The sequence below is a fragment of the Haemaphysalis longicornis genome, unplaced genomic scaffold (assembly GCF_048455015.1).
Source record: "Haemaphysalis longicornis isolate Haplotype H1 unplaced genomic scaffold, Haemaphysalis longicornis Haplotype H1 scaffold_2, whole genome shotgun sequence".
In the NCBI taxonomy this organism is placed as follows: domain Eukaryota; kingdom Metazoa; phylum Arthropoda; class Arachnida; order Ixodida; family Ixodidae; genus Haemaphysalis; species Haemaphysalis longicornis.
The window spans coordinates 253,255,302-253,279,760 of NW_027526295.1; the positions used below are offsets into that span (position 1 = coordinate 253,255,302).

The 24,459-nt window shown below is 48.1% G+C and overlaps 1 protein-coding gene across 1 annotated transcript in view; it reads left to right on the forward strand.

Moving 5' to 3' along the window:
* Positions 1-24,459, forward strand: part of LOC144170402 (protein Wnt-4-like) — a 60,916-nt gene that overhangs the window by 21,086 nt on the left and 15,371 nt on the right. Inside the window, exon 2 of the mRNA XM_077700185.1 lies at positions 20,416-20,672. Coding sequence (XP_077556311.1) covers positions 20,416-20,672 — 257 coding nt within the window. The remainder of the gene's footprint in view (positions 1-20,415; positions 20,673-24,459) is intronic.

Here is a 24,459-nt window from a genome sequence, read left to right on the forward strand (position 1 = left end):
ACTGGCTAGTACCTCGATCACGAACGAACTACGGTACACAAATGCTTCACCATACATTGCCTACTCTTCTGAACAACCTTGCTGCCAAGCAGGTTGATATCAACTCTTTATCTAGCTTAAAATATTGCTTCATTTCCTAGAACGGTTTGAACGCTTTCAACCTTGCCCTGTACTTTTGTTTTGTCGTCTCGTTTTCGCCTTTTTGCTCCCCTGCCTGTAGCACATCCATTTCAAATTATAGTTGCCAGTACGTTGTTTTGATTATTTTTACTCGCTTTCACTACAGCGATGTCGGTGACTGTTTTGTCGTTATGTATCTGTCGAGTTTTTTTTTTTTTGATGACTTGCAGTTTTGAGGTCTTTTTTGTTTTGTTTTTTTCAATGGCAACACAGCACTGGGTCGCCTCCATGGACTGTTCCCTGCATTGACACCAATGCTGATATCCCCGGGATGCCCAAAAAACAATCTATATCTACAGTGGCAGCACGGCAGATGACGCTCAATTACATGCATGACCGTTATGCTGATTATGTGCATATATATACCGATGGATCGTCGACAACCACCTCGTCGTCGTCAGCTTTCGCAATACCGAGTCTTCACATCGATCAGGCGGTCAAGCTCTCGCACCCTACATCGTCGACGGCTGCAGAGCTTTACGCAATATATCTTGCAGTCAAATTTATCGCTACAATGACTTCACCGACTAAATGGGCAGTTCTCACAGATTCAAAAGCGGCTCTTCAAGCCCTAAATCCAATTGCGGCTTACAGTCATCACAATATCTTGGCAAGACACATCTGTGATGTGATGGCAACTGAAATAGGAAAAACTCAGAAAATAACATTTCAGTGGATTCCCGGGCACATTGGAATAAGAGGAAATTCACGAGCTGACCGATTAGCAGCAACCGCTCATTCAAATTCCACGTGTAGCGCCGTGCCTTTTACCAGAAGTGATGTTAAAAATTATTTGAAAAAACTAAGGACACACATTACTTTGGAAACCAGGTTGACCGATAAATATCGTTCATCGCTGTTATACCAAGTGGACCCGTACCTTACATACCCGTGTGCGTCTCATCTGGGTCGTTCCGTCGACACGTTAATACATCGCCTTCGCCTTGACGTGGTCTACACCAAGCAATTTCTTTACCGTATTCGATTCGCTGATGACACCTGCTGTGCTTGTGGACACCAAACTGAAGATGTGCATCATGTCCTGCTTGAGTGCCCTCTATATGCGACCGATCGGAAAAAACTAAGTGATAAGCTTAACCTGCTATCTCGGACACCCCTATCCTTGCCGAAACTGTTGGGTCCGTGGGACAATGTACGCAACCAAACGAAAGCCTTCCTTGCCTTAAGGGAATTTTTTCAAATGACGAAGATGTGTGAACACTATTAAATAAGTGCACTTTCCTCTGAAATGCTCTGAAATGGGTGTGGAAACACACAAGGGTGTTATGTATATTGGCGAAACTATCTGTGTCGCGTCGTGGATGTCGTCTGTATATAGATGTGTATAGTTCTCTTGTTTTTTTTTAACTATATACCACTGCTGTAAGGAATCATGTATATATATATATATATATATATATATATATATATATATATATATATATATATATATATATATATATATATATATATATATATATATGGGTGTGCTTGTGCACTACACAGAGCAAGTAGTTACTGAGTGCGCATCTTTCATCCGCTGCTGTATCAATGTACTTAATCTAACACCTTGTGGTTCCTTAAGGCAAGTATTGTACCTTTTGTATACTCCAATTCCTGGAGTAGCCAGCTCCTGTTTGGGTTGGAGCTAAACTCTCCAATAAATAATTATTTCTCTCTCTCTCTCTCTCTCTCTCTTGTGCTTGATACCTATCGCTGTGTGTATGCCTTTCGATTTTGCAATGTGTTCTCCCCTTTTTTTTTCCTCTCTCTTTTTCTCTCCTCTTCTATATTTAAGGCGATTGTTTTAGCCCGCTGCCCTGCTGCTGAAAGGGTTTTTGGACCCGTCAAGTTGCAATTGAGCAACTTTTTCCCTATTTCCCTCGATAAAGATTTGTATGTACATTACGGGAAATGGGAAATAAATAACAGTTTGATTGGTTGTTTGCTCATGATTAACAGGAAATACAGCACAGCAGAGACGAGGCAAGCGTAGGCGCACAGGAGTGATGAGTTCTGCAGTCACACCCGGTTATAGTGAACTGTAATATGCACCGCTATTAGTTCTATATATCCAATAGTTCGATATAAGCGAACCAGTCTACAACGAATTTTTTGTTATGAGTTCACAATACGCGGGTCCCCCGCTGCCATTGCAACATAGAGAAAAGAACACATAAAGTACCCCATTACCTTACACAAAACAATCAATTTATTGCATGCAATAAAGCTACTTTCCGCCTTAACTGCCCACTTTGCAAAAAAAGCGGTGATTTTTGTTTTCGCTTTCATTTTGGCGGCACCCACTAGCGCCGCATTCTCCACACGAGACATCTTTAGCACCAGTTCAAGTCCGTGCCCTATAATATCTAAGCAATATTGGCGGAGAACATAGGCTGGCGAAAGCTCTTCATAAAGCATCGGTTGGCTTTACGTTGTGGCATCCTCAGTCTCTTCGGTGCTTTCAGCAGCACCAGCTGCAATGACATTAGCGACGCTTTCTGTGCCTGGGGGGGAGGGGGGGGTGGGCTCACAGTGACGGCAAAGTCGTCGTTGACACTCAGGAAGTCTTCAAAGGACACTTCTTTCGGTACAGCTTCTGGAACGTTGGCGAGCTCTTTGTGCAGTTCGCCGATGCTGCCGTCTTGGTCCAGACTCGCTGACTGGATGGGCTCCGTCGTGAATCCCGTGCGTCGGAAACAGTTACGGAAGGTGTCGGGCGTCACTTCGCTTCATGCGAGGCTGAAAATCTCAATCATGGCCAATCAGCATCTCAATCGCCGCTCTGAGACCGTGCATTTCGGTGGCAACTGTAGGCGCGCCGAGGTCGATATATCCGATGTGAACTTCGTTATAAGGAATATGCTCCGCATGCATTTTCGTAACAGATTTGCTTTTGTTCGATATATGGCCTAATTCGCTCTAACCGGGTTCGTTATAATCGGATTTGACTGTATAGTCTTACTTCGGTCCCCGTCTCTGCTGCGCTGTATTTTCTGTTAATTATGTAAAAGAGGCACACCGAAACGTCCACTGCAGTACAATTTTGTACAAGCTAATTCAGTTCAATTTCACCCCGCCCGCACTGCTCGCAGGTCATCTGTTGGGACATTTTGTTTCTGTTGTGCTTGAAACAGCTCGAGCTGGCATAGTTTCATTTGGTGCTTGCCTTTGTCTCGCCTCGCTTCGGCATGGTTTCAATGCGATGTTTTTACATTTCCTATCGTCAGAACTAACTCAACATTTATTCTCAACTAAAATAGCGCTGGTACTCTATTCCTAAAAGAGAGAAATGGACAGCTGCCGCGAGGTTTCATTTCTGACCGTCTGCAGCTGTCCCGATCTGCACAGCTCTTCTTGTACATTTCCAAGCTAGGCTCTTTGCCAAAAATAGTCAGTAAACAGGTTATTTTGAGCAACGCAGCAATCCGTTTCATCAGGCATTAAATTTCGCGCATAACTTTCCTGTACAAAGCTAGTAGCCCTTACTTGGCCACAGATATGCACACTTGTCGTGTGTGTGTGTGCAAGAGACAAATTGCTTGATTGATGCTCGCCAAGGCATAGCTGCGTATTTTCGGAGGCGCAATAATCGCCGTGCATTAAGTTCTCAGTATTGCGGAATGGCTCCATTACGTTCGAGTTGTGCACGGAAATTATGCCGCGATAACTATACCGCTAAAGATGGAACACCCTTTCCCGCGCTGAATATTTCTGATAATGATGGTGGGATTTAACCCGATCGAGTTACACCTGGGCTATGAGGCGCGCCGTAGTGGAGGGGTCCGTATTAATTGTGAACACCTGCGGATCTTCAACGTGCGCCAGAATATCGACACACAGGCGTCTTCGCGCTTCGCTTCCATCAGAAAAGCAGCGACCGCGGCCGGGATCTAACCCGTCACCTTGGGCTCAGCAGCACAACGCCCTGTAAGCACCCCGCACCTGCAGACAGGGTGTGAGCGCAGCACTTTTCCTGATAAATCTACCTGTAGCGAACGCTAGGGCATCGATATAGGAGTGGCGCTTTTTCCACCAGTTATCACCCACTTCCTGCAGCGTGCTGTACCAGCGTTCTAGACACTGTGTAAAGACGGCCGTAATAAAAGCATCGGTTTCTCCCTTCCTTTTTTTTATCCCCAATCTTACTGGTCGGATTCAATATCAACGACTGACGTCATTTCATCTGCGCCACTTGAACTATTCGTTCGTCTCAGCCTTTGTTATCATGACTATACCCTAGAAGCCTTCTTTGTGTGGGCGCCCGGGCTCCACTCGTGATAACCTCGGCTGTTGGTATCTAGGACAGGGCACCGACACTTACGTAAATTGAATGCTACCAAAAGAGGCCTTGATGAAAGTGGCATCTTTCGCGGTATAAATGATGCCTCGCACCAGCAGGATATATAAAACGGCGCTGCCTCTTGCGCAGCAAACAGCGCAATCATCACGGCGGGTGCGCTGAATATTTCTGTTTCCGGTGCTGAACTAGTGGCGTCGTGACATCAATGCAAAAACAAATATACACATCATGCCTTTGGCGAATTCGTGCGTCGGTCTGCGCAACAGCCTTCCGCTTTTCAACTGAACAAACTAAGACAAGCACGGAATCGTCAGGTGCGGAGATATGCACCCAGCAGCGTCAAAAAAACATGAAAAAACGAACGAATCCTCACAATTTGCAGTCGCGGAGAGCGTGGCACCTACCAAAAAATGTGCCCTACTGCGTTCACTTCTGCTTCCGTGAGTGCAGTCGGCCGCAGATTTTTTCTGCGCGTGAGCTCCGTCACACGGCGGTAGCGGATGTCGGCAGGAAATAGTTTAAACTTGCTTAACGCGCATGGAGTCTTCGTCTGTTTCTTCCATGCATGTCGGTTGACTCGCACTGGAGGTCACTTAAGCCGGATACGTGGAACTGCCGCCAAGTATATCGTGTCCTGCCGCCCATGGGCTGAACTAGATGTAGCGTAACCAGTCACCGATATGCGTTAGCCGAATTAACTGCAGTCGTGAGCCGCTATACGGGGGGCTAAAGATTGAGATAGAGATACCATACGTCGGGTGCACGGTCAGGCACGTACGATGTGACCGTTGTGGATTTCCAACTTGGGATTAGGATTGGTGCACGTGTCCTTGACTGCGCGCCGAGCGAGGCTTTACTCGATGCGGTCACCACTCCGCGCCGCGCTGTGCAATTTCAAATCAACGCAACATAAACCGCAGGCCTAGGAATGGGCAAGTAAGGCCAGTGGAGAAACAAACAACACATAATTTGGCCGCGATAACTGCGGAGTATTTTGCAAAAGAAGCGCACATTCCTGCTTTTGCAGCGCTGTTCGATACACCACGCGCGCAGGTCGGGGAGCTTGCTTCTAGTTGCAGATGACATCTATGCTTGTGTGGCTGGCGTGGAAGCGTCATAATCATCCTTAATCCCCTCTTGTATTTTCCTTCCTCCCTGCATTACCATAAGAGCTTTGGCCCATCGCCCTTGTCAGTCCTACACTTATGCTTAACGTTTAGGCTTAACGTTAGGCCTATGTTTAGGATTAACGTCAATCTTATTTTACGGCAAGCTGCAGGTACCGTGTGATGCTGTTAGACCTCACAGCCTCACATAACGTCACAATCAAGGGATCCAAGTGTACAATACTGTACTAACTGAGCTAACAATAAACTTCGAAACTTGAAACGCCAGCCTGGCGCGTATATTCCAACCCCTCCCCCTTCTGCACCGTCACCAGCAAATCGACTGGCCCCATAGCAACGCTGACGCCACAGCTAAAGTTCGCCTTAGACCTGCGAAATACATGGAGTTGGGTTAGATGTCATTTCCCATTGAGACGAACAGAAACCAGTACTCTGGTGAAGCATCGCGTATGAAGACTAACGTCGTCACCTATGAAATAAGAATAGTGTGGCGTTGTTTCTGGCTCATTTGCCGTGGTCCACGTCACCAGCAAACCCAGGGCCGACGTTCGCTCAAGCGCAGTATCTGCAAACAGAAAGCGTATTTAGGACACATTATCTGGTCCTGCTCCAAGATTGATAATTCCGATCACACAATACTCATTATAAGCACTGGGCGACAGCTTTGCTCAGCTCGGAAGCTGAAATCCAGGTATACAGGATGGCCGAAGCAGCCGCCAGGGACAAAGGACTCCTAGCTGGGGGCTGAGTGGGAATGGAGGGGAAATAAATCGCAAAGCTCCTACTACTAAGCCCTTACCAAGCAACAATAAAAGTCCCTCCCTCCCTCCAGAGGAACAGAGAACGAAGAGCGCGTGCGAAGAAAGGTGACGTCTTTGCAGAGCTACGTAGCGTAGCTATAGCCCCGGCCTGTTGCTCGGGGAGGGTGGCTCTGATTGCTCCTCGCCGCTTGCCGCCTTCGACGCTTCCCTCACCCGGTGTACCTGCGTAAAGTGGAGTGTGAAACGAGTGCAGCGCCAGATAGCCGCAAAAGGGGATGGAATGGGAATGACGGCGACGAAGTGTTGATATTGATGCACAACGAAAGGAACGACAAGCAGCCAATGCCGCTGCTAAAGCGAGCCAATTTCGGACTGAGACAGAAGGATGAAATGCTCGCGCATTTTTAACGGGTCACCGATATATCTTGCATTAATTGTTTTTGTAGGAATTCATGCAATGGGAATTTTTATTTCACAGAACGCTGTAAGGTTTCTTCATGTACTTATATCCTGCCTCAGATATGCACTATTAAGTTCTCCCTGATGCGATATATCAACGTGGGCGGAACATCAATTGAGGAATCCGTGAAAACATTCAACTTACCCCCAAATCCAGATCACCCCATTGGTGTTGGTTAGGACGAAGCATGGAAACTTTCTTTCGACTTTTGAGTGGGCTACACATATCTGCAGAACTACCATGATATCTTAAGTGGCCTACAAGGCAATCAGGTATTTGCGAACACAGCATACCCGACTTTATTTCCTTACGGGTGAAATTTAATGTCTCAAAATGCAACCATAGTGAACCCCTACGTGCCCTTACAGGTATGAACTTCGAAATTTCAGTGTCGACTGAATGTTGACGTATCAGTCAGCCATTCGGGCAGTTCTCTCTCTCTCTCTCTCTCTCTCTCTATATATATATATATATATATATATATATATATATATATATATATATAAGGTAAACGATTAGGCTAGTGAAGGTTAAATAGTAAAAAGGGGCGCAATAAAAAACATAACAAGTTTACTTCGAAAACATAACTTTACATCGACGTTTCGGACGGGGACCGTCCTTTATCAAGCGTAATATTTTACAGAATGGAAGCGGTTTATATACAGTTCAAGCACTTGAGGTTCCGGGGCGGTGACATACGTTTAAGATTGGAAGCGAGGAGGAAGAGAGAAAAGCACATTGAAACATGAGAGAAAGAGCCAGCAATAAAGAAGCACAAACTTGAAAAGCATAAATATGTGAGAGAGGGGGATGGAAAGGCAGAGGTGGGGACGGGCAAACTAAAAAGAACCGAGAGGACACGACAAACAGAAGCTTAGTAGCGATGGGAGACACGTAATTGCGTGGTCGACAGGGATGACCCACAGGGGCGGCGAGTTGTACCTGGCCGCGGCCATCGCAGGCGAACAATATGCAAGGGTTGTTGTACGCGCGCCGCTTCCAAGACTCCCGTGCCAGAAGCGCGTGTTTTTCGTCGGCCCTCAAAGACGCACCGCCATCTACTTCCCCCCACCCCTCCTGCTCAGTTCGCGGAAGCCGTAATGTGTCGCCGTGTCGGAGAAAACCGGGAAGAAACGGGCCGCCCCAGTCGCGCCGGCGTGAAGATGAGCAATCGAAAGTCCGAATGAGAGTGATTGAGGAGACATGAATCACGTTGCCTGCAGAGACAGCGAGAATAGTAAGTCAACGTGAGCGATAGGGGGCACATAATTGCGTGGTTGACAGGGGTGACGAGTTGTAAGCGCCCGCGGTCAGCGCCCGTGAACAATATGCGAGGGGTGTCCTACGTATGCGTGCCCTGAAGACTCCCGAGCGAGGGGCGCGGGGTTTCGTCGGCTCCCGAAGATGATCCCCCATTCAGTTCCCTCCACCTCCTCCTCCCAGTCAGTGTCGGCGCCAAAGTCGTAAAGTGCCCACGTGTTCGAGAAACCTGGGAAGAAAGGAGTATATATATATATATATATATATATATATATATATATATATATATATATATATATATATATATATATATATATATATATATATATATATATATATATATATATATTGTCGCGAAGCCCCCGGTTCGTTTGCTTTTTCTCTTTTGTAACATCCCTCTCCGGTCGCCTAGCCCCGTTTTTTCTAAGAAGCGCATGCGGAGTGTGTCTCTGCGCGCTGACCGACCGGGAGACGGCTGTTGAGGGCAGCGAGCCATCGTCTCGGCTTCTGTTACCGCGGCCGCGGCGTTCCATTCCCCCCGTGCGCGTGTGCGCTGTTCGCCTTCGGGCTCCGTGTCTTCAGTGTTCTACAGACGACCTTCCTGTTTTTTTTTCCTGTTTACTTTAGTGCGTTTTGTCTAAACTACTTTCTTTACACCCATAATTCTCCAAGCGCGCGTTTTCGGGTTCGGCCTTGTGTCTGTGTTTGATTTTTCCTTTTCACTTTGGCGGAAACATGGCTGATTGGAGCTAAGAAGCGTCTCGCGGAATGGCTGCAGAAAGCCTTGTTTCATTAGGTCCGCACGCTCCAGGATGCACTTTTTCCCCCAATACATACCCCACTGGACCGCTTGAAGCGAATATAACGCGGCTCCGCTGGCTATTGGGTGCGGCGGGCGACCTGCACCAGTACTCACTTCTGAAACTCTGCCGCCCGTCGTCGTGCGCTCCCGCCGAGAGACCGAGATCCAGTCAGCCATGTCCCGCTAAGTACTCCTAATCTTTTGACTGTCTTTTTCATCTATGTAATAAGTGTAATTGTTTCAAGTTTGTATGTGCTAAATGTCATCAATGTTACCAGAAAATAAATCAGTTAACTTTAAAACCTCTTCAACGCCTCGACTTTTTAAAACCTCTCCAACGCCTCGACTTTTTCCCTGTGATAAGCATGCGGCAGATATGTGACCAAATTACGCCGTTACAATATATATATATAGGTTGCAGCCCTACATCTTGATGCCATAGCTGTTTCGGTTGCCTGAATGTGCTTTATAGCCCCGAATGCGGTGAGGACACCTTTTTTTGACACGGGAATAAATAAATGAAAGTCGAGAAATAATTTCTGGTTTCGGAATATAGCGCTGGAATATAGCGCGTCCACATACATACATACATACATACATACATACATACATACATACATACATACATACATACATACATACATACATACATACATACATACAACCATACATACATACATACATACAACCATACATACATACATACATACATACATACATACATACGTACGTACATACATACATACATACATACATACATACATACATACATACATACATACATACGTACATACGTACATACGTACATACGTACATACATACATACATACATACATACATACATACATACGTACGTACGCACATACATACATACATACATACATACATACATACATACATACATACATACATACATACATACAATGGAGAGCTCGGGAAAGATGTGGCCGTAGTACATGGTGTACGCCTCAGTGTTGCCCTCTTACTGGCGTCCTCAGTTTCATCCAGCTGCTTGATAAGTCTCCTCTTAGCACGTGCGCCCCGTTTGCCGCAGTTGTACATGACCAACTCAAGTGTTGTGCTATCATGTTACTGCTACACTTCGTGCATACATCAAGTACGCCTTTTCTCCTCTCTCTATAGCCCGTGTACTCGAGTGCGTTCTCGGTCGCACAGCACCGGGCATCGTCGTACACCAGCTACTCCGAGCGCGGCGGCCTCTCTCCCGAGGGCTCTCTCTGTGCGGGGTGGGGAGACCGCGGTTGCCCCTCCGCGCTTCGCAGCGCCAGTAGCAGCCGCAGCAGCAGAGGGCCACCGGACTAGCAAGTGCGGCAGCGGGGACCGGTGAAGTGTGCGCACAAGGGCGGCTCCTTGTGCAGTCGGCGCGTGGGAAGCGGGGCCAGATTGGCTTAGCCGCAGAGATCCCGGTCCCAGATCTTTCCGATCGCATCACTGCCGGGTCATTAAGGGCTCCGGCTGCGCCGCCGCCGCCGCCGCTGCTGCCGCAAAGGAGAACGCGTATATACGCGCTGACTCCGCAACATCCGCGCTCTCGTCATCGTAACAAAAAAGGATTACGCCCCAACTGGTGGCCCCAAATCCGCCCACCGCCTGACCCCTCCATCCTCGCGTTTCTTTCTCTTTCCCTCTCCCAGTACTTGTATATTCTTGTCGTCGTTTTAAGCGGGTTTACCATGCCATCCCCCTTGTCCATTTGCTCCGGTTGTTTCCGAGTTTGATCTTTTTTTTTTTTTTTGTCGCTTTGATTGCATTCGGCATGTCTCACGTTTTGTTCACTCTGTGGGTTACGAAGTACGCTGAACGGGCGCGCTCACGCAAACAGGGCAGGAAAGACGCGATTTGTGGCAAGTATCTTTCCCTCGGCGTCGGTGCGCGCAGTTTAAGTGTCCACACTTCCAAGACAAAATTGCTTAGATTGCGATTTCCGGCATTGGGTGTTCCTTTTGAGAATCTGTCAGAACCAATTTGTGGAAAGGATACTTTGCATGTAGCAATATTTTACCTGAATTACTAACTTGGAGGGAACTTTGCAGGAGGAGGGGCGATGTCTTTAATGATAAAGAGACGTTAGCCTGGCAGCGAACTTGGGGAACTTTGTACAAGTCTCGAGGACTTAAGTGTAACTTTACTGGTCAAAGTTGCTGCCCTCAAGAGTTACGCTCGATGTTTTCATCTGTACATTGTATCTAATGGTCCAAAGGTGCCCTAAAGTGTTACGCTCGGTAACTTTCACCTGTCCAGCAGAAATAATAGCCAAAATATTCTGCCCTCGAATTACTGCCGACGACTTCGATCTGTATACTGTAACTACTGATGTAATTTTATGGCCTTAAAGGGTAACCCCTGCATACTCCCATTTGTAGAGTGTAATCACTGGTCAAAAATGCTGCCCTCGAGAGTCTGTACAGAGTAACTATTGGTGCGAAGTTGATGCCCTGAAGAGTAGCGCTCTACTACTCTCACCTACACAGTGCAATTACTGGTTGGAAGTTGCTGCCTTCAAGAGTGGCGCTCGTTGACTTTCACCGGTAAAGGGCAGTTACTCGAAGAAAGGTGCTGCCCTCAAGAGTTGCGCTCGTTGACTTTCACCGGTAAAGGGCAATTACTTGAAGAAAGGTGCTGCCCTCAAGAGTTGCGCTCGTTGACTTTCACCGGTACAGTGCCATTACTTGAGGAAAGTTGCTGCCTTCAGGATTTATGCGCGACGTCTTTCATATGTCCAAAGCCTTGAACAAGCACCTTCTAGCTGTCGCTTCTCTGCTAAGTGTGCAAGAAAGCCTTTCAGAGTATCAGAGCACTGACAAAATTCAGAGTACTTAGTCTGTGAGACAACACCATGTCCAGAAATGCTGGCCGTTCGGTGCGCTGTTTCATATTCCGCCCTGTTTTACACTTGCCACGCAGGCGTTACTCCTTGAACAGAATTTGGATTCAGCAGCCCCTTGCTTGTCTGCTGTGCTGCAGTGGATCTTTTTCTTTTATGCGTGCCCATTATTTTGCGTGAGCTTACATCAACGTGATAGGAGTGCTTCAGAAATTGGGTACAGTTGAGCGGTAAAAATGTACGTGCATATAGGCAGTGAATGGCTACCTAACTCGCATTACGCGGAAACGTGACAGAAAAATCGCTACTGCACAGGAGCGACAGGAAAGCAAAAAGGAACTGCACGTTCACAGAGTGCGTAACTACTCGTGCATGCTGTGTTACAGCAACGCCGTTTTACGTTATTTCTTAACGTTTCTGCAATATTTTTCATGTCGACACGTATCTCAATTGCCTCGCTGTTGTTGGTTTCAACAGCTCCGCCAATTCTATTCACTCCCCCGTTCTCGAAGCATTGACATTTCAAATTTTGAGAACAAGGCCATTCTTTTTCAGAGATACTTTACCGCTTTCTTTCCTAGATGTTCCTCCTCCTGCGGTCATTGTTGTGTCTAGTGTAGTGCCTAAAACGAGATTAGAGTGCGCATGCGTTCCCGCTCCGATCTCTTCCTTTTCGCCTGCCCTCTCTGTTCTCCCCTGAACTACACTACCCCGGTGCCGTGTAGAACCGGGCTCTACAACTGGGTAACTTCCGGGCTTAAATTTTCGTCCACTTTCCTCCTCCTCGCCTTGTATTATCCTTGTTAGGCTACGTTTTAGTATCTCTAGGCTGTCTTCACTCATGGTTGTTGCAACCTCTAATTGGTTCTGAAGCGTTATTTTAAACGCCTGCGTCACATCTCTTACCTTCCCATTGGTTTCCTACTCTTTGCCAATTTTGTCCGTTCTCTTTTAGGATGTGGTGTTATTCAGAACCTCCTGCGATCACGGCTCTTGACTTTGCCTAGCATCTCGACAGCCAGCAAAATGCATGCACAGGCACGCGTAATACAGTCGATTTCATAGTCAATTACACCGTCTGGGCCCTTTTTATTTTCATTTCGTGTTTTGAATGATATGTCCATTACCTTCAGGGTATTTCTATTCTGAAATCAAACGAGTGTATCACCTAGTCCATTACAACTACCTATGCCAAGCTTCTCACTGCACCTTCGCCTGCTTGCTTTTCCGCCTACTTTTGTGTTATTCTCCCGTAATTAAAAAGTATTATGGCCTTTCCTTACTCATAACTGATTAGACCAGAATAATTCGCCCACCACAATAAACTTTATTGCTCCTCCTCCATTCCCCAAGTACCTTCAATATCTCCAGCGTGAATATCATCGTTCGAGTAACTTCCACAACGCTAAGTTAAAAAGAACTGTGGTTGAATCTTTCAGCAATACCGCAAATTGGGCTAGTTGGTGCATGGTTGAAAACGTCAAAGCGCACCAATAACGGGGACAGACTGGAGCGACACACACAAGCGCTTACTTGCAACTGCCGGTTTATTGAAAAAACACAAAATTTATGCATGAACACAAATCATAAATTAGGGAAACATGGTGGCGATTAGCCCGTGCTCCTACCCGCGTAGAGTGATAGACGATTTGCTTACACACTTAATTGTTATTATGTTCCTTGATAAAGAAGGCCTCACAAGTGTGTAAGCAAATCGTCTATCACTCTACGCGGGTAGGAGCACGGGCTAATCGCCACCATGTTTCCCTAATTTATGATTTGTGTTCATGCATAAATTTTGTGTTCTTTTTTTCATAGAACCGGCAGTTGCAAATAAGCGCTTGTGTGTGTGTCGCTCCTGTCTGTCCCCGTTATTTGTGCGCTTTGAAGTTTTCAATCAATCTTTCAGTTTTTATGATCGCTATATTATTGCCCTGTCATAGAAATACTCATTTCAAAAGCAATATGACAAAAGTTGCAGAAATACTTGAGTTATTTCTAGTAAAAAAAACAGAACATGAACATGCTCTAGTAAGCACAACTGGCCACCCCGTTACGCTGTAGAAGAGAATACTGCAGAAGAAAACAAGAAGGGGTAGAATAAGTTGCCTGGAGACGTGTTTTCGGTGGGTGATGTCTCCGATTGTGAAAAATGCCTTGTTATTGCAGTGTGTTAGCATTTGCACCGTTGCTGTTGTCTCTTGTGTTTGCTTTTCTCTTCTCGTAAGTTCTTTTTTTGTCTCCTCTCTCTATTTTTTTCCCACATTTTGTCAGATTTGATTGCCGTTTTCTAAAAATTCCCTGCTTCACATCCTTTCTCAGCGCTTTGTTTTGGATGTACTCACTCTTTTTTATATTTTTTTGCCCATCTACTTGTCCTTCGGACTGTAGTACCCACTAAATAAATAAATGATAAAATACGAAAAGCCCTGCTTGAACTTTGAACTCTTCTGTGATAATGGTCGTATTAGAAATTGTTGTCGCAAAAGTTGTTTTCTACTGTGGTAAACAACCAATGTTAGGCGTAATGTTACCGATAAATGCATTCAGAGATGGCTATAGTGCCGGGCCATGCTCGGGCAACACAAAACTTCGACCGATTTTGGTTGCTCTTGGCAACATCGTTAGCGAAACCGAAAAATAGTAGGCGTTTCATCTAGCACTGCGCATTTCTTGCGTGCAACGCACTACTTAATTACGATTAAGTGCGCATGCATCCTTGAGGAATTTATTATGTGTATGACGTCGTGTATGTGGGATGTTTTTGTAGGATGCGGAGGACGTTGCCTCTGTGAATCAATATTGCAGCGTTGTTGCTATAAACTTTGAGTTTGCTAGGTTGCTACCAAAATAGAACCGTGATTCCTGTCGTATTTTAGCCTCTGTATTCGTAAACATGAAAACAACACATTTGTAAATATAAAAAGACCGAAAAACAAAGCTTCACTATGAATAGTACCTCGTACTACAAGAGTGGCAACAAAACCAATCGTTCCGAACGACATCGGTATTTTCGTCGCAGCCACCAAGTTAAAGAAAAGCGCGCCGGACATTACCTTATATTTATTCTCTGCCTCCTCCTTCTTTATTACCGACGTTTTCGCAATCAACCAGAAATATGAGGGACATATTTGGCGGAAAACACGCGTCACTAGCTCATGTCCCAATCCGCGAGGAGTACAAGCAACGCCAGAAAAAAAAAAAAAAAAAGCAACGAAGCAAATTGCACGAGGAGAGAGCCCTTCAACGAAACCACGTGGCTTGAAATAAAGAGGAAAAGATGAAAGCATAAAGACGGCAAACAGCGTGTCGACAACGGAGCGAACAGCACTGCTGACCGGATTTTGTAAAGCCCACTCAGCCACGGTGCTTTTCTGTCGTGCGGAGAAGGCAACTTCCGCGAGTCAAGCAAATCGCCAGGACGGGGAACAGCGGGTCCAACATGAGCACCACGCGTCCCGGGCCGCTGGCTTTTGGCGTTCCAGCGATCTCTCTCGCGTTGGCGGGTGCAGGGGGGAAGACAGAAGCGGAAGCGAGGGACGGAGAGGTCGTTCTCGTCCCCACTTTCCCGCCGGCTGCCTGCTACCTATTGTTGTGTTTGTGCCGTGTTTCGTCTTCTCCATGAATGGGACGCCTGGGTCACTGCGTCGCGCGGCCCCCGTTCTAACCGCGTTACTACTTCGAGCGCGAAATGCGATCACGGCCAATTGGATTAACGCATGGGAGAAAGGATGGAGGCCATCTCGGCGTGGACGGGCACCCAGCGACGAATAAGAGGAAGAAAAAAATGAGGAACGGAGTCAAAAGGACTTTTTTTTCCCCTCACGGCAGCGGGGCGCTTGAGGACAAAGGGCATTCTGCGGGAGACATTCGCCCCCATAGATTGGACGTGCGGTGATTTCATCGTATCGAGGTGATGGCTAATGGCTTCGACATGCCGTTTGAATGAACAAGTTTATTGCATGCGTGTGAACTCGCTAAGTGTCGTCGTTTTAAAGACATTGCAGAAGGTTTGATAGCTTTCCGGAGTCTGTCAGCACTCAAACTTTGCTGCTAGGCGCAGATCTGCTGTCCATCTCCGTATTCGGTCTTATGAGCAAAGACATGTAAATAGAGAGAAATTTAAAGAAATACGAGAATGAAAGGCATGAAAGCACGTGTCTCATCTGTCTGCGTTGTCATTAATAAATTCCCCCCCCCCTTCTTTTACTTGCTAAGTATCATCACCACAATTTGCTTTAATGTTTGTTGAGCGTCTTTGTAAACAGGCCCTGTCTTACATTACCTAACATGCAGAACAGCACCCCGCGCTAGAATTTCGCGCTTCAATCTTTTGGTCAGAATACAGTGGGACCCCCGACCCAGTTGCGTGTTAAATCTTCCCGCTTGAACAAGCTCAGCAGTAAATAGATGCAGCTAGTTTTAGCCACCCAGAAAAAAAAGAGGAGGTAAAAGTGGGTATAGATAGCCAAGTTCTGCGCGGTGGTTTGAGACAAAGCACGTAAGCGCCGGAGGAGGGAGCAGCTTACCATCGCGAGCAGGCAGGAAGAGGCCGCTCCACATTTCCCCAGGCGGGCAGAAAATGGTGAGATTTATGTGCGCCAATTTGTGAATTCGGTCCCGTTGTTCGTGCACTTTATGTTCGACCTCCTCCTCTTGCACTTCCATTTTAGGCACGCAAGGGGCGAAAGAAGTCGGGGCAAGGAGGGAACGCCTGTCGGGCGATAATGCCCGAGTATTTATTTTCCCATGGGGACCGCGTGGAGCGTCGAGATGACACGTTTATCGCGGGTCGTAAGACGCACAACCGAGGTCAGGAGAAAGTGGTATGACGACAGGGCTCTGTAGACGACAAATGGGGTTAAATTAGAACGACTGCGTCACTGCTTCGCCTGCAGCATGCTTTGAGACTTGCCGTTCGGGCTTCTCGAAGACCGATGCGATTTTTTTTCAGCACGAATATATCTTTGATTGTGCCGACTCCCCGCGCTCCTCAATTGCCTGTGCTGTGCTGAATAGTTTCGTTCTTTATAAAGCGGAGCTGTCTGTGGCTGGGATGCAGGATTTTATGGCGTCCGCGCGGGAAAATGCGTGTGGGAAAGCTTGCTTCCAAAAACCCAACTTACACCGATAAGGTTATTTGCGGCTGTTGTGCAACCAAGTATACGTATGATTCGAAAATAGAAAAAAATGAAGGATGCTCACACTAACGCGTAAGACTTGAAGGTAGCGAAACTGTACGCAACCTTCACAACCATCCCGGCTGTTTAAGTTCATGATTGCAGTCGATTTGCTTCTTCTTCGCTGCCGGAACGACCTTTACGCCGTCATTGTTGCTAAAAGTGTGACCGTACTTCATTTTTTAAATGCGAATGCATTTATTAGTCGGGGGTTGTCTTGCGTCCATCGAGCGGCGTGCGCCTGCATTCCTCCAGCGCGAGCGCACGTGAGCGCGCGCCTCGTAGTTCTGCCTTCGTCGTCGTCGTCGTCGTAAATGCGAATGCATTTCTTAGTCGGGGGTTGTCGTGCTCCGTCGGCGTGCGCCCGCACGTGTTATCTCCCCGCGCTCAATGCCGAACGCATGCGCTTGAAGCGAGCTGTACTAGTTTGCTCGAAGCGGCAAGGACGGCGAGTACTGCGGTGTTAGTCTCGTGTCTAACGTGTATGGGAACTTGATATCGCACGCCGTTGCCACGTCTCCCGTTCGAGACACGTCTCCGTACAAGGACTTGTACACCCTTGCCTACACCGGAGACGGAGTCTTTGTGGTGACCGTGTACCTCGCGCCCAACCTCGCTCGAGACGCCGTTGCCGCCCAGCTGGACGCGGCTACGGAAAGTGCGCGCGTGCGCTCCAAACCCTCTGACCCCATAGTCTTGGTTGGCGACTTCAACGTTGACGTGCGCAAGAAGAGTGGCGAGTGGCTGGTGGAGTACATGCAGGCCAGGCACTCTATGCATTGTCTCTCTGCCGGCTTCGACACGTGCCCCACTACCATTCACGGGAGTTGCATTGATCTGGTCTTTACGCGAAACTGTGACGCGCGTATGCTTCTCAAAGACCCTTTGACCGTGCACTTTAGCGATCACAAGGTAGTGATTGTGGCCGTCAGGTACAACGATAACACAAACAGATGCTGGTCTTGGTTGGCGACTTCAACGTTGACGTGCGCAAGAAAAGTGGCGAGTGGCTGGTCGAGTACATGCAGACCAGGCACTCTATGCATTGTCTCTCTGCCGGCTTCGACACGTGCCCCACTACCATTCACGGGAGTTGCATTGATCTGGTCTTTACGCGAAACTGTGACGCGCGTATGCTTCTCAAAAACCCTTTGACCGTGCACTTCAGCGATCACAACACAGTGATTGTGGCCGTCAGGTACAACGATAACACAAACAGGTGCTGATGAATAAATGATTACGTTCCCACTCTCGTCATTAATTACTCCATTACTCGCAACGCACTCATCGGTGCACCCAATGCATTCGCATTTCTGCACGATTCCCTTCGGGGAGGTGCGGGGGAATTTTTTTTTTTTTTTTGAAGTGATGATCATTGGGCATCACCTTGGAGGGGCACTGTACGCAAGCCTCCCGACCATCACGACGGTTTATATCCATGATTTCAGCCGATTAGCCTCTTTTTCGCTGCCGCAACGACATTTACTACATCATTGTAGCTACAAGTGCGAGCGTCCTACATTTCTGTGGAAGTGATCATCATTGGGCGTCACCTTTGAGAGGTTGATTGATTGATTGATTGTGGGGGTTTAACGCGCCGACGCAACGCAGGCGATGAGGCACGCCGTAGTGGAGGGCTCCGGATTAATTTTGACCACCTGGGGATCTTTATCATGCGCCGAAATCTCGTACACACGGGCGTTTTTGCTTTTCGCCTCCATCAGAAAAGCGGCCGCCGCGGCCGGGAATCGAACGCGCGACGTCGTGCTCAGTAGCGCAACGCCTTAGCCACTGAGCCACCGCGGCGGGCTCCTTTGAGAGGCGTACGCTATGACGTGTCTTTCTCGTTCCGAGTAAATGTTGCCACGGTTGCGGCGAACGCTGAATTTGTTTTTTGCCAATCTTCGCAAATCTCTTTAAGTGGGCATTCTCGTTTTGACCAATCTTGGCCAATCTCCTTTAGTGGTTATGCTCGCCATTCTTGCTAAACCACCCTAGGCGGGTATGTTCGGGATTTTCTCGGTATTTCTAACTGCGGACACGAAAAATAACGATTTGCAAACAGCTTCGCTGCTAAACAAACTCTCGCCTTTCCCGAAATCTGGTCGAAAACGGAATGGCAACACCATGTGTCGCGCTTGCTTTGTTGGAAGGGATTCCAGTAGTATTCTAGCAGTAGCAGGTCCACAGGTACTGTTTTTGGAAGAGCAGAACTGAATGAAGACGAAAGAGCTTTGAATATAAGGAATCCGATATGGTATACGAAACAGTGCACCTAAAACGGGAGGGCGTGTCCTAAATTATCATTGCAGCTTATAGGCACAGAGAAGATGCACTGCAAAGATAAGCAGCGATCTCTTCGGTGGTCGCTCAGGGGACGGGCAGCGTATAATTAATCAATCGCGCTAAGACACTTGACGGGAGCCTGGCTTGATAAAACCAGTCTGTACGATACTCCTAGTATTGTTTATTTTCACCAGCTTCAACTCACGTCGAGGCATCCTGGGGCCATGCGAATGAGAATATACTCAAACGGGACAACGACTGTGACTACACCCAAATCGCAGAATGGCGGGACTTACACCCACGGGGGGTAGCAATATGGGCCACGTGGCGGAGGCCACATCATCAACGCGGCTCATGCGGGCAGCAGCTGCGCGGCATTTTCCCTCTCTGTCTCTCTGCTCCATGAAACGTTGACCGGACAGAGTTGGTCGGACCTCTGTGGTTTGAACCATTCAAACATGGTTTTTATTTTAATTTGTTTTCTTAAAAATCAATGCAGTGTGCACTTCCAATTAGAACTCTAGTATTGTAGGTTATGCACTTAACCTCCGCATCAAGTATGCCCAAGGATTCTTTTGCGCTAAACAACGTTGACATGTACGAGCTGTGCCACCAGTGCTAGTAGTAGTAGTAGTAGTAGTAGTAGTAGTAGTAGTAGTAGTAGCACTTCCAATTAGAACTCTAGTATTGTAGGTTATGCACTTAACCTACCCTCAGCAGCAGCAATAGTAGCAGCAGCAATAGTAGAAGTAGTAGTAGTAGTAGTAGTAGTGGTAGTAGTAGTAGTAGTAGTAGTAGTAGTAGTAGTAGTAGTGGTGGTGGTAGTAGTAGTAGTAGTAGTAGTAGTAGTAGTAGTGGTAGTAGTAGTAGTAGTAGTCGTCGTAGTAGTAGTGGTAGTAGTAGTTGTAGTAGTAGTAGTAGTAGTAGTAGTAGTAGTAGTAGTAGTAGTAGTAGTAGTAGTAGCAGTAGTTAGTAGCAGTAGTGTAATGGTCTTGCCTACTTCATACACGTCGTGTTCTTGCACTTTGTTATGACAGGAATGCTATCTCCAACTGTAAACGGCCCCCGGTCAGACGAAAAAGGTGTCATAAAAGCGACGCCAAACAATTTTCCGATGTTTGCCAAGATGGGCGTCGCATGAACACGCGTGCGAGCGTGTGTGCAGAGAACAAGCGTGGTAAGCGCCAGGGGGGGGTCGTCTCTCTCGACAGGCTCCTGGGCATGCCGAGCACGTACCAGAACATGCTGACGCTGAAGGCGTCGGCGCACTCGGAGAACTGCCACAAGCTCCGCTACCAGGTGAAGGAGAACCGGGACCTGTGCGTGCTCAGCCACCGCGCCCTGCAGACGGTCAGCCGCGGCGCCAAGCTGGGCATCGACGAGTGCCAGTTCCAGTTCAGGGCCAGCCGCTGGAACTGCACCACCTTCCACAACATCCCCTCCGTCTTCGGGGGAGTGCTCAACGTCAGTGAGTACACCACCACACGACGATCGGCCGCCTCTAACTCCTGCACTGCACCCCTCCCTCCCTCCCTCTGAACGCAAGACACAGCCACACACTTTTCGTGATTGCGGATAAAGCTTCCTTTTACCGCACACCGTGGGAGATAGGGACAGCCTTGCATACACCTAATGTCTGTACCTACGAGATAGGAACTCGTGGCTACGGGATAATTTATGACGCTACCCGCAACGCCGGCACCCTGGTATTCGTGACGTTTTCCCGCAGTGATGGCCAAGCTACATTCCGCTCGCAACACATTTTTGTGAGGGGCGCATAAGTTCCCGCCCAAATTAGGCCACACAGGAAGCGACCCTGTCTCAAGAAGCCCTGGTTTCGCTGCCTGTATACACATAGCTGCGACCCTCCACCTTTCGGTATGCGTCGGTGTTGTACCCCTTGGGCTAAAAGCCGATGGGACGTCTTGGGGCATCATTCTTGTCCGGAGCCCGCGAAGCCCGGCATGTCGGCCCGCAGCGAGCGAGGCCCTCTTTTGCATGCCCGCCACGTTTGGTGGGAGACACGGGGCCACTTTAGGGTCCGCTATCTTTACGACCAGGGGCCGAAGCTTGTCCGACGCCCACGGCTCCACCGCCGTTGCCACGATGGCGGTGATGCAAGCATCAGCGGCGCCGATTATCGGGCCGGCTGCGGTGGAGGAGTAGCCCGCCGGACTCCGCGACGACGTCGGCAGCTCTGGCGCGCGTGGATGCTTGTAGGAGACGGCGCTTTACGACCGCCTGGAATGCAACCACCAGCGACTTGTGTTCCCCGCGCTTGCGACGCGCCCCTTCAGCGCATGCTCGGACAGCTGCGGCTGAGTGCCCCCGCAGGAATCGCGCCACCCGACGGGCGCTATGGGCTCCTGTTGACCAATTTGCTTAAGCGGCTTGTGCACTCGTTTTCAATGGTCCCGAAGAAAGATATCAGTCGGCACGTTATGATCACTTTCTCATGAACTAGTGCAGTGGGATGAAGTGAATGAAAGTTTCCTTTGCGAATCTCTCTCGAAGCGTCGTTGGGGGGCTAGAAACACGGTGGATTTCACTTTTTGCGCGCGCGAGACAGTAGAACATTATTCGACAAAAAAAAGCAATCCCAGGTCAGCGCTGTTAGAGCTGCAGTAGTCGTCCTGACAGACTCTTCCATTGCGTTCCTGCATGACAGCTGTGTTACATTCCAGCTCACTCACAGCCAAAATACTCACCGATGTCTTCTATCCTTCCGCTGTCCTAACGGTGACATATATTTTTTGTCGGCAACATTTTTCCGTTACCGACGCATTATAGAGTACCGTAAAATCCCGAGAGACGCCCCACCCCGAAAGATAACCCACCCCTGTTTTTAGCACAATTTTCCAATTTTTTCAAAAACACCGAAAGATAACCCACCCCTGACAATAGCATCATCCCAGCCGGGGATGACGCCCGGGGAAACGAGGTTAGCTAGCGTGGGCAGGGTAAGATAACAGGTCACAGGTCACAGGAACCTGAAAAGGTGCGGTATATCCACAGCCCTCGATGGATAAGAAGACTCAGAGCTTCATGAGCGGCTCGTTTCGGCGATCCCTCCTTCTGCTGCCTGCCAACCGCGTCGAACTCCATGCGTGAGGAGGTGGTCGACCTTTTGTTTGACAGTGAGAGCGACTGTTCGTTCGACGGTTTTGAAGACGAATGAATACAGTGCTAATAAATGCGTGTTCGTTCTTTGGCACTCGATACATTTCTCAACTTTTTTTACTGCACACCGAAAGTTAGCCCACGTCATATTTTCACCCGATTTGCTCTCGATCTTAGGAGGGCTATCTCTCGGGATTTTACGGTACGAAGACTACAGCAAGGCGGCTCACGTACGTGCTTACATATTTTGGAAGCACATAACATTTTCGAACTTCCCTGCACTGCCACGTCATTTGCACACCATTTCATAGCAGTCTGCGTGCGGATAAAATAACGTGATAGAAAATATAGCGCTAGAAAATCTGAACCATATTATTAGTGTGGTGCATAAATTCTCGCCAGGTGGGTGCGTTTCATAAGAAGCACAGCGTGTACGAATTATTTCTTTTTTACATATTCTGTGCGCATGATTGTGCCGCTGAGTTACTTGACCACCTTGGTCGGCATTTGTTTATCTGAGGAAGACTCGTAAATCTGCGCGCGATAGCCGCGATGCCCTCTTGGCTATATGACGTCATATTTTCGAGGCGTGTTGTTTAGTCTGCTACACTCCAAGTTCGCTAACCCTCCTTCTTCTATGCACGCATTGCAAGGCCCGCTTTCTGGTGCACGTTAATCTGCTCCGTTTGAAGGACAGTGAACAAGGGACCTGTTCATCACGTCCGCAAACAAGCTCCGTGGAAACGGCTGATCCAGCCAACTGACTTTGGAGTCTACACCAAGCACACACCTTAGCCATACCGGCACCGGACGCCCAGTTGCGCGCTAAACTGCGCGAAAAGGGCTTGCAACTGCCGTCGGCCGTGTTTCCCCGCAAATGTGCGGTTTCGTGCCTAGTTTATTCATTTATTCATACATCGTTGGTAGGTAACGGTGCAAAATACGAGGTATGCACACGGTATCCAACCAGACGTTACGCGCGTTAATCATACCGCCTTTCCCCCTGCCTGTCCTGTACCCCCCTCTCCTCTCGTTCTCTCGCTTTCACCAAATGTAGCGAGTCCTCTTTTCAGCTCAATTACTTTACCCTTTTGTTTCCTGCGCCGTCGGTCGTTTCGGGTGCCAGCTCTCAGGGACGCCGGGTTCTCGACATTTCCGTTCATCTACCGCTTTCGCATTAAAAGAAGCTCCGGCTTTCAAATTTCGGCGACCTAAATATCGTTTGCGTGTGGGTGGCGGCGGGATCCGCATGCCATCTCCTCCCCGCGAGGATATGGCCTGCCTGAGGTTGTTTATTGACACTTGCGGAGGAAGGCCTGCGCTAGATATTCATCCGTCATTGCGATCGGTTTATTACCAGCGCGCTCTTTCCCTGCTCAGATCGAGTTCTCTAAGGCAGCGCGCCGAATGTGTCAATGCGGGGAAGCACGCAGGACGGGGCTCGTGACTGTCGGCGCCTGAAGCCTGTCACATGTGACGGCTTTCCGGCCGCTCCGCTGGCCTGCTGGAGTTTTTCTGTTTATCATGAAGTCGAGCGGACAAATAAGACGCATTTTAAGATATATATATATATACATATATATATATATATATATATATATATATATATATATATATATATATATATATATATATATATGAAATGAGGGGCTCGTAGAAATAACACAGAACTAAGGGTTGGCAGTCAAGAAAACCGCGGAAAGCGAATGGGAGGATGTGGTAGGTCATTAAAGCAGATAAAGGATTTGGAAAGATAGAAAGAAAGTGGAGAAAAAATGCCCGCCAGGTGGGATCCGAACCCACTCCCTCCAGAATACCGGTCTGGTGTAGTGACCACTACGCTACCGGCGTGGGTTCGGATCCCACCTGGCGGGCCTTTTTTCTCCACTTTCTTTCTATCTTTCCAAATCCTTTATCTGTTTCAATGACCTACCACATCCTCCTCTTTGCTTTCCGAGGTTTTCTTGACTGCCAACCCTTATTTCTGTGTTATTTCTACGAGCCCCTCATTTCCTATTCTGATTCGCTACATGCATAGCGAGGGCCTCTGTTCTGGCAGTCTTGATGCCATAGGGAGCTTAAGAGGGTTCAACGCTGGTCGACCACTCTCGACGTGTCGTAGACCCTCGAGTCAC